Here is an 11,183-nt window from a genome sequence, read left to right on the forward strand (position 1 = left end):
TAAATGTAAGATATGAGTTCTGGAAGGAGAACTTGGGGATGATGCAGAGCTAACAACAAAACTAATTTCCAGGGTTGAAGAAATCTCTGAGTAAAAAGAAGTTCCCTTCTGTGTTGAGCACAATTTATGAGGAGTTTTAACCAGATGTACCTTGGTAGAATTTCTGAGGTTAAAAAAAAAAAAAAAAAAAAAAAAGAAAGAAAAAGAAAACTCCACAGAAGTAAAAATCTGATGAATCAGGTTGTATCTTACATATTTGTTTGATGTTGCCCCCAACAAATTTTCTAAAGTTTTGAATTAGTTATCAACATTGAGCTATCAGATTTAATATGAAAATCTGGATTTCTGACTTCCCTTGAAAGACATTATGTGGAAGCACTGGGCCAGAATTGGCAGACAGCTGTCTCCTAGACTTAACTAGTGTTTACCCCTCTAACATGGTATATAAATTGTCTCATTAGCCCGTCTTCCCACCACTGTCATATCTGATAGGGACCTTCAAGCGAGTCTCAGTTGCCATCTACATTTACAGTATTGCCTTTCTTAATTTCACCTTCATTCCTGGTAGGTTTTTGCTGCATTTGTAAATCTGGGTTAACAGTTTTTTAGCACAATAAAATTTTATTCCACTTTATTCTGGCCTCCATGGTTTACAAAGAGAGAAATCCAGTCATTCAAATAATTGTTTCCCTAGAAGTAATGCATTATTTTTCTGTGGTTCTTTCATTACGTTTTTGGTCATCCATTTGCAGCAATTTGATTATGATGTGTCTGGGTATGGATCTCTTTGTGTTTATCTTGTTTGGGGTGGCTGAGCCTTTTGAACTGATATATCTTTCACCAAATTTGGTAAGCCATTATTTCTTCAAATACTTTTTCCAGTCCTGAACTTTCTCCTTCTGGGACTTCAAGGACATGAATGTTAAAACTCTGTTGTCTCACATGTCCCTGAAGCTATAGATTCTTTTTAAGTTTTTGATCTTTATTCTGGTATTTATGTGAACTAGTATGGCTCATCTTTAAGTTCACCAATTTTTCTCTGTTATTTCCATTCTATTGAGCTTATGCAGTAGTTTTAAAAATTTTGGCCACTATATTTTCTAGTTCTAAAATTTCCATTTCTTTTATATCTTCTATATTTTAATTGGAATTTTTGCTATGTAGTTTATGGATTCTGTATATATATTTTATATATTACCTCCTTATCAGATATATGATTTGCATACATTTTCTCCCATTCTGTAGGTTGTCTTTTCATTTTGTTGACCATTTCCTTTGCTGTGCAGATTTTGAGTTTGATGTAGTCCCACTCATTTATTTTTGCTTTTGCTGTCTTTATTTTTGTTGTCAAATCCAAAAAATTGCCAAGGATCTAAGAGCTTACTGCCTACATTTTCTTCTAGGAATTTTGTGGTTTCAAGTCTTATTTATGTTCAGGTCCTTAATCCATTTTGGGCTGATTTTTGTACATGATGTAAGATAGTGGTCCAGTTTCATTCTTTCATATGTGGCTGTCCAGTTTTCCCAAAACCATTTATTGAAGAGACTGTCCTTTCCCCACTGTATATTCTTGGATTCGTTGTTAAAAATTAATTAACCATATATGTGTGGGTTTAATTCTGGGCTCTCTATTTTGTTCCATTGATTGATGCATCCGTTTTTATGCCAATACCATACTGTTTTGATTTTGATACCTTTTAATATAGTTTGAAATCAGGAAGTGTGATGCCTCCAAGGCTGTTTTGGCTATTTGTGTCTTTCATGGTTCTAGACAATTTTATGATTGTTCTATTTCTATAAAAGGCACCACTGGAATTTTGATAGGGATTGCATTGAATCTGTAACTTGCTTTGGGTAGTGTCTATTTATTTGTGTTTTTTCCATTTCTTTCATCAATGTCTTAAAGTTTTCAGTGTACAGGTCTTTCATCTCATTGGCTAAATTTATTCCTAGGTATTTTATTCTTTTTGATGCAATTGTAAAAGGGATTTTCTCAATTTCTCTTCTGAATGTTCATTGTTAGTGTGTGTATAGAAATGCAGCCGTTTATTTATTTATTTATTTAGAGCTAGAGCTCGCAAGTGGGACAGGGGCAGAGAGAGAGTAAGATAATTCCAACCGGGCTCCGTGCTGTCAGCCCAGAGTCCAACATGTGGCTCAATTCCATGAATTGTGAGATCATGACCTGAGCCAAAATCCAGAATCAGATGCTTAACAGACTGAAACACTCAGGTGTCCCTGCAACTGATTTTTATATATTGATTTTGTATCCTGGACCTTCACTGAATTCATTTATTAATTTTAATAGTTTTTAGTGGAGTCTTTAAAGTTTTGTATATATAATATCATGTCATCTGCAAACATAGATGGTTTTATTTCTTCCTTTCTAATTTAGATGCCTTTTCTTTCTTTTTCTTGTCTAATTATTCTAAGGCTTCTAGTACTGTTTAATAAGTGGTGAGAGTAGGCATCCTTGTCTTATTCCTGATCTTAGAAGAAAAGCTTTCAGTTGAGTATGTTAGCTGTAGGCTTACATATATGGACTTTATTACGCTGAGGTACATTCCTCTATATACCCACTTTGTTGAGAGTTTTATTCATGGATGGATGTTGAAAAAGACATTTTTAATGAAATTTTACTTAATGTAAATTTTTTAATTCATATGGAAGACAAAGTAAAACCAAGCACTTCTGAAGGAAAGGGTGGAGAGTTCTCTCACCAGAGATCAGGACTTTTTATAAAAGTAAGAGCAATTAGGGGCACCTGGGTGGCTCAGTCGGTTAAGCACCCGACTTCGGTTGAGGTCATGATCTTGTGGTTTGTGAGTTCGAGCCCTGCATCGGGGTTGTGCTGACAGCTCAGAGCCTGGAGCCTGCTTCAGATTCTGTGTCTCCCTCTCTCTCTGGCCCTCCCCTGCTTACAGTGTTTCTCTCTGTCTCTCAAAAATAAACAAACATTTAAAAAAAAAGGCAAGGCATAAAATAATACATATTATAGTATGATTACATGTCTATAAAATTCACACCCAACTAAAACTAAACTATATATTGTGGATGGCACTCTTAGTAAAACTATGAAAGGACACAAAGATCTTGGGGACACAAAGAGATCTGTGCTGGTAGTGTTGTAGTTTTTTACCTGGGTAATGGTTACATGGAAGTTCATTTCATAACTGTTTAAATGTCCACCTGCAGTTTGTTACATAATTTTAATAATTTCCAATAAAAAGAATGACAATATATTAACTTCTGCTAGGCATATCTATCTCCGTAGGCATAAGTAGACAGACAGATACAAGAAAAAGAAGCTGACATACAAACTAACATAAATCAGAACTTGTTATTGAACAGGCAGATAAAACAAAGATGAAGTAAGCTAAATGATGAAAGGGTGCTAAATTGTGTGTGCGCGTGTGTGTAGGGGGGAAGGAGGTTAATGGATTTGGACTCTTAATTTATACTTTATTGAAAAAGAAACTAAAAATGGATTTAAATGGTATAAAACAAATCGCAGAAAACTAAAAAACAACAAAAATTTATAAAATTCATCACAATAATCATTTAAGGAGCTGACTACAAACACATTACAACATACACATTAAAGACACCAATGCAAATTAAAATTAAAAAGTAAAAGCACCTTCTGGAAATGGGTACATAGATATTCTTATTACATAAAGTCCATAAAATTTGACAAAATAAGGATAGTAATAGGTAAAAAGGGCAAAATTTAGTAGTGAACAAGTTAAAGAGCACCATTAAGATGAAAATGTCCACTCTCACTAGTACTCACTATAATGACATGAAAACAATCCAGTATACCAAGAAATTGTAAAATTTATTAGAGATGATAATGGCATTAAAACTGTGTAAGGGAAAAAAATGTCCATATTTTTTACAACTACAAATTGAGACTATGCAAAGGTGAAATGACGTCAAATCTCCGGTTTATTTGAAAATACTTGACCAACCAGGATAAGATAAAGCACTGGCCTCCTGGCTCCTGCTCCCTGAACACAGCCAATGCACACTTGCTTCAGGGCCCTGGAATGTTTGGCTTCCACCCTCTGTAATGTTCTTCCTTCCACTAGCCACATACAATGATTTACTGTTGTACTTCTTCACGTTTCTGTCCAAATGTCACTTAACTGGAAAAGTTAGTTTTACCTCATCATAGAAGATAGTATCCTCTACGCTCTTCCTCTACTTTGTTTTTCTTATTAGCACTGTTACATGACCTATATATTCATTTATTTTTATATCTCTCTCAGCACTAGAAGGTAAGCTCCAGGAATAGAGATTTTGCATGTTCTGTTCACTGCTGTAATATCAGTGTTAAGAATAGTGCTGGGCATACAACAGGTACTCAATAAACATATACTGAATGAATCAATGTGCTGTCCGGTTTTAACTCGTTCATATCAAGTTTTGTTTATCTTTGCTAGCTTTAAGTTCTCAGTGGAGGTACAGAGCCTTTATTTCCAACATTCTATCTAAAGTTAACGACATGCATACTCATGTATCTATGTGGATATAGTATCTGTGTGGATCAACTTCTCTTCTATATCCTTAGCCCTCATTTTTTCTGAGCTCCCTATTTTAACCTCTTTTATGATGGTTCTACTTTATAGAAGCTATATATATAGGTGTATTCTAGTACTCCTATTAAGCTATAAATTCTGAAATTGCTTATTCCCTTTTTTTAATCTCTGCAGTACCTCTGAGAGTACCTCACACATTCAAAAATCAGTAAATGTTTGTTCTAAGTATGAATGAATCAATGACTGTATGAGCTACTTCATCTAAAACACCCTAAAGAAAATAAGCCTTTGGCAATGTAAAAAAAAAAAAAAAAATGTCAGGAGACAGTGATGCTTCTTTAAGACTAAATACAAAAGAGGATGAGAAAGTGATAAGAAATTAGATCAAAAATATGGATAGAAAGGAATATCATTAGAAAGCGTAGAGGAGGGCACTGGCTGGTTAGAATTGGGCAATTACAAGAGGAAATGGAAAGAAGTATAAGCGAAGAAAAGCAGGTAGAGTGTGTTAAGTAAGAGGAAAAGGTAAGGTCATTTGAAAGTTCATGCTGAAAGGCTTACTTTTGTACAATAGGCCTAAGGGGAGATTCCCAGAGAGCACCTCAAAGGTGCAGTCTCTCCAATGACCAACTGAGTAATTACCTGACGAGCTTCACTTACCTGGCCACTGGTCTCTTGTTAGTTCTCTGTCAACCAACCAGGGCTCCTTCCCCTGCTCCAAAAAGGAGATCACATCTGGTTTAGAAACAGAATGTCCTGCTTATAAAAGAAGTAAGGAGATAAGTTTATGATGAGAATATACCAGTATTCCAATTCAGTCCCTTCATTAAGAAAAGGTCAAAGAAAGGTATATCAGATTTATGAAACAACATAGGACTTGAAACTCGCCCATAACTCAGTGTAGCTTCTTTGTTCTAACACTACAATATTAAAAACATTCTTCTAAGAACAGGATGTAGAAATACCTACTTGAAAGGCAGGTATTTCACATGGGAGAAAATAGAGCTTCTGACGGCAGAATCTGATTATGGACAGACGTCCTTACCCATTGAAACCAGGTGGCTGTAATTCTCCAACATCACATCTCTGTATAAATCTTTCTGATCATCATTCAGGCATTCCCACTCCTCCTGAGAGAAGTCTATGGACACATCACTGAACATCACTGACTCCTGGAACAACAACCATGTATATGACTTGATTAATAAAAAGAAATGTTTTATATTTTTGTTTCTGTTTTGTTTTTGGTGAAGGAAAGAGAGAAGAAAAGAATAAAGGGAGAAGTGAAAAATAGCAAGCATATAGAGTGGGGCTGGATGTTTCGGACGCAAGTGGAGGACCGAAAACAAATAAGCAGGACTGAATCTTGTGTTTCCATGTTTATTCTGTTTCCCCCCAGACAAAATTAGGAAGGTACAAAATCCAGCTAAGAGGGGCATCCCAATTAAGTGAAATAGTATATACAAATGGCTAGCATAATCCTTGCCATTCAGTACATATAAGCTTTTTTTCTCTACTTGCCATACAGTAAGTCACCAACACATGTGAGCCTCTTTCTTTCTCTTCTTTTCCCAAGTAGCTAAGAGTAAAATTTCAGAATAAGGGATAAAGAGAAGACATTAAAGCCATCCAGAGGAGAGCAGATCATATAAAAGACATCAAGAATCAGAGAGGCAATGAGGTTCTCAAGAACACTACTAAAAACAAGAAATGGTAAGAATAATTCTTCAATATGCTGATAGAGAAAAGAAATTCTCACCTACATTCCATAACTAAACTATCATTCTGTTGTGAGGGTTGAAAAAAGACATTTCTAGACATAAAAGGACCTCATAATTTCTTAGGAAAGTACCAGAAGATGTGCTCCGCCAAAAAGAAGGAAGTAAACCAGAAAAGAACAAGACGTAGTATTCAAGAAATAGGTGAATTAACACAGGAGAACAGTGAAGGAAAATCTCAGGAAAACCACAAAAATGGAAGCCTTGGGAAAACTATGCAGTAGTCTAGAGAGTAACAGGACCAGGTGGGAGCAGGGTGAAAAAGGGAATGGAGATGGCAGTCTCCATACTCAAAATGAATTAATGTGTTTGATCAGATGGAAAAAATGGACAATGAAGGAAATGGGGGACGAAAAAGCAATTAACTGCAGGAAAAATGAAAGGCTGTAATAGAATGGAGCTATGAGCTGGCTCATCAGTAAGCAATATTTGCAGTCATAATATTGTGTACACTACTGATTTGACAAAAAAAAATTGTAATATGATTAATAACTATCAGAGAAAATGAAGGGTGCAATACAAGAATATACAATGTCCCTTCCACTTTGTAGTAAGTCAAGAGAGTAAAATTGATTCACCAAAAGATAGCAATTAAACCATATTCAAGACAGTTGAGGGCAATCACCTTTTGGGAGTGGGTGATGGGGCAAGATTAGAATAGCACTACTTTACTTGCAAAATGTGTAAAATGACTTTAAAAAATATTTTATCTTAGAAAATTAAATTTGCGTAAAATTCAAGACTGATCCTTTCTCATGTCACACTATTATATAGTAAGAGTTCATTCCTTGTTATAACAATTTATTTTTTAAAAATAAAAAAAATTTTTTTAAATTTATTTAGGCAATCTCCATACTCAACATGGGGCTTGAACTCACAACCCCAAGGTCAAGAGCTCCTCTGACTAAGCCAGCCAGGTGCACCTTAATAAATTCTTTTCATTAGCATATTTTTTTTCACTGAATAATATTCTATCACATGGATATAAAACAAGTTTTCTTTTGTTTTCAGATATTGATGTTAAAGTAATTTTTAAATCCCTAATACTGGCCCAATTTTACTTATAACTACCCATTGCTCAACAGTAAATTCCCTTTGTTCCTGAGATATAGGAAGGTGACGGAAAATGATCCAAATTCACACAATGGCATTACTGAAGTCTATTTATTATGGATGATCCTTTAAAATATAGGTGTCAGAGCTTTGTACTAACTATGAGTCATACCCCCAAACCTGAAAGGCTCATACATCAGGAGATCTTCCATGTACTAAGAATGATATCAATCAAAACCATTCCACATATTTTCTTCTTGGAAACCCTAGGTCTGTGATGATCAGGCCTTTTCCCTACGAGGTGCCCCTAATTATTTATCTCTATCTCATCAAATCACTGTCCAAGCAAATTAGATTCATTAACAAATGGGGAACACATTTCTATTCTTTTTGGCAGAAGTCTAAGACAGAAGATCTGAAGGACTTACTAAATGAATTTGTAAACGTTGCTTAAAAGAAGAGGGAACTGGGAAGGACACTGGGTTTTTATGAAGAAATGAGGGTCAGGCTCCTGAATGGACCACGTAAAAGTTTTTTTTTTGGAGCCTGGCCTCAATGAGACCATTTTTACATTATGTAATTAACAATCTCTTTGTGAGAACAAACAAGGATTCTTGATGGAATCCAGAAGAATTTTCTGAAGGATTTATAATCTGATCAAGACCTCTTCACAGAAACTTGTTAACCAACAACTTGGCTGGCCCTTAACCGTTACCCGTAATTTGAGAGTGTAAAAATCTTTAACCAGACCTTGTTTCTTTTTTCCAACAATGGTTATAGAACCAATTCTTTTTTCTATAAATATCTCCACCAAGAGAGAAATTTTTGAATTGACTTATTGAAGATCTTTCTCTTTAGAGCAAGGTTAAGAGAACTTTAGCACAACTTTTAACTAAACTGTCTGAAAAAGTTTTTGTTTTTTTTTTTAAACATCAAAAATATCATGATGAAGAAGGCAAATGTTTACATGTACTAGGGGTAAAAATAACTCTCTTTGAGCAAAAGGAAACAGCATCTCACCTGAGCCATGGCTTTGGTATTTGCAGAAAAAGATCAGTCTTCCTCTGGGATCCTTTTGGAAAAGGGCAGAACTGGGGAAGGCAAAAGAAGCTACATAAGATCCCACTTGCTGCATAGCTCCCAGATGATCATGCCCCTCTGTTCACCCCACACAAATACAAATAAAAAAGGGGTATAGTGAGAAAAATGGGCAAATCTTTCATTATTCCCTACTCCAGAGACCTCAGGCTTTGAAGTAGGATAGATTTCAGCAATCTAATATGGGCTTGGAGAATATAGTATACATATATACATATCTACACACAAAGATATAATTTTTTTACACAACTGATTGCATATTATATACACTGTTATACACATTTCTATTTTTACTTAATGTATCTTTAAAAAAATTTTTTTTAACGTTTATTTATTTTTGAGACAGCATGAACGGGGGAGGGTCAGAAAGAGAAGGAGACACAGAATCTGAAGCAGGCTCCATTCAGGCTCTGAGCTGTCAGCACAGAGCCCGATGCGGGGCACGAACTCACGGACCACGAGATCATGACCTGCAGATGCTAAACGCTTAACCGACTGAGCCACCCAGGTGCCCCTTTACATAATGTATCTTGAACTGGAACGTAACTTGTACCCACAGAGCTGAAATTCCCTTAGCTACATTGTATTTCATTAAATGGATACACTTTTATTTAACCAATCTGCGGCCCATGACCATTTGGGGCTGTTTCTTATCTTCTATTACAAACAATGCTGTAATAAATATCCTTGTATAGAGGTGCCTAGGTGGCTCAGTCAGTTTAATGTCTGACTCTTGATTTTGGCTCAGGTCATGATTTGATGGCTCGTGAGTTCCAGCTCCAAGTCTGGCTCTGCACTGATAGTGCGGAGCCTGCTTGGGATTCTCTCTCTTCCTCCCTCTCTCTCTGCCCTTCCCCTGCTTGTGCACACACACTCACTCTCTCTCTCAAAATAAACTTAAAAAAAAATCCTTGCATATATATCATTTTACCTTTATACGAATTCCAAATAACTCCTAAAAGTTGATCATATACATTTTAGTTTGGATATACATTTGTCTAAACAGTTTTTAATGATCTTGTTTTGTACAATCAAGTCCTGTGTCCTGACCAAGAAATAACTGGTTGATGAACCAGATCCTCTAATCTTGCACAGTTTGAGACGATTTTTGGGATTAATGAATCTTAAGAAAACTGAAACCCAGGAAAGCAAACACAGCAATATTACAAAAACTTTAGGAAGATGATTAATTCGCGTAACAATGGGAAGAAATTAAAAACTATAGAAATAATGTATAAGTGGACTAAATCCATATCACTGATGCTTTAGAATAGCTTTTAACTGTAAGTGTAGTAATAAAATTTGTAATAATTGTATACATGATATGTGCTTAAGATGTTTAAAATGACCCAAAGAACATTATACTAAAATACTAATAGATGTCTAAATTGTTTAAGAGGAGTAACTTAATTTGAGATCGATGTTGAAATGTTTCATAAAATATGTTCTTTTGGTTTATTAGATATAGGAATATAATACACTGAGCATTATAAAGGGCAGTGAACATCCCTATGTACAAAACTCCTTGATGATTAAACAATTTATCAATAACTGTATGTAAAAGTGACCACCCAGGACAAAGAACCTTGTTATCAATTATTTAATGGATACATCTACCCCTATCACTTACTGCATTCGACTAAGGGTGTGTGTGTGTGTGTGTGTGTGTGTGTGTGTGTGTGTGTGTATTTATTTATTTATTTATTTATTTATTTATTTATTTCAGGAAATGAAATCCAAGGTAATCCACAAATGTCTCTTCTTTAAAACCTGAAAGCACTCCTTTAATATTTTTATTATTATTACTATTTATTAAGCTCTTAGTTTGTTTTATAAATCAACCAACATAATCTATTATGTGCCAGGCACTGTGCTATATACTAAAGAATCACAGTAATCCAGAAAGACTTGGAAACAACTCCTTCTCCCATACTTCTCACTTTAAAGTCCCCTTTTCTGCTCTCTCCTACTGGTCTTTCCTTGGTTAAAGGGACAATCTCAAGTGCTGCACCTTCCAAGTCAAATGAGCAAGGAAACCCCCCCCCTTTTTTTAATTTTAGAGACAGAGTACACACACAAAGCAGGGGAGAGGGGCAGAGGGAGAAAGAATCTTAAGTGGGGTCCACACTCAGCATGAGCGGAGTCCAACACTGGGCTCAATTCCATAACCCTGGGATTATGACCTGAGTCACAATCAAGAGTTGGACCTTCAACTGACTGAGCCACCCAGGTGACGTGGTCAGGAAACATTCTTATTTCAATAGCTCCATATTATGTCTGTTACATTCCCAACCCTCTTCATCTTTGCTCCTAGAGTATATCATCTCCAGCTGAATTCTTGCATCTGGGGAATCTGCCCTTTCCTTCTTCTTTTATTTTTTTTAAGTTTATTTATTTATTTATTTATTTATTTATTTATTTATTTATTAAAAAAAATTTTTTTTTCAACGTTTTTTATTTATTTTTGGGACAGAGAGAGACAGAGCATGAACGCGGGAGGGGCAGAGAGAAAGGGAGACACAGAATCGGAAACAGGCTCCAGGCTCCGAGCCATCAGCCCAGAGCCCGACGCGGGTCTCGAACTCACAGACCGTGAGATCGTGACCTGGCTGAAGTCGGACGCTTAACCGACTGCGCCACCCAGGCGCCCCTATTTATTTATTTTTGAGAGAGAGAGAGAGAGAGAGAGAGAGAGAGAGAGAGAGAGAGAGAG

General features: G+C 35.8%; 1 protein-coding gene across 5 annotated transcripts in view; it reads right to left on the bottom strand.

Moving 5' to 3' along the window:
- Positions 1 to 11,183, bottom strand: part of ZNF566 (zinc finger protein 566) — a 38,754-nt gene that overhangs the window by 14,798 nt on the left and 12,773 nt on the right. For 3 of the 5 annotated variants that reach the window (XM_040445771.1, XM_040445767.1, XM_040445766.1), the window contains exons 2-4: positions 8,393 to 8,463; positions 5,587 to 5,713; positions 5,202 to 5,300 (exon numbers count right to left, since the gene is read on the bottom strand). In XM_040445771.1, coding sequence (XP_040301705.1) covers positions 5,202 to 5,300; positions 5,587 to 5,713; positions 8,393 to 8,401 — 235 coding nt within the window. In that variant the 5' untranslated portion in view covers positions 8,402 to 8,463. The remainder of the gene's footprint in view (positions 1 to 5,201; positions 5,301 to 5,586; positions 5,714 to 8,392; positions 8,464 to 11,183) is intronic. The other 2 variants (XM_040445769.1, XM_040445768.1) reach the window with 2 other exon arrangements.

Source organism: Herpailurus yagouaroundi, unplaced genomic scaffold (assembly GCF_014898765.1).
Source record: "Herpailurus yagouaroundi ecotype Mexico unplaced genomic scaffold, PumYag 194, whole genome shotgun sequence".
In the NCBI taxonomy this organism is placed as follows: Eukaryota; Metazoa; Chordata; class Mammalia; order Carnivora; family Felidae; genus Herpailurus; species Herpailurus yagouaroundi.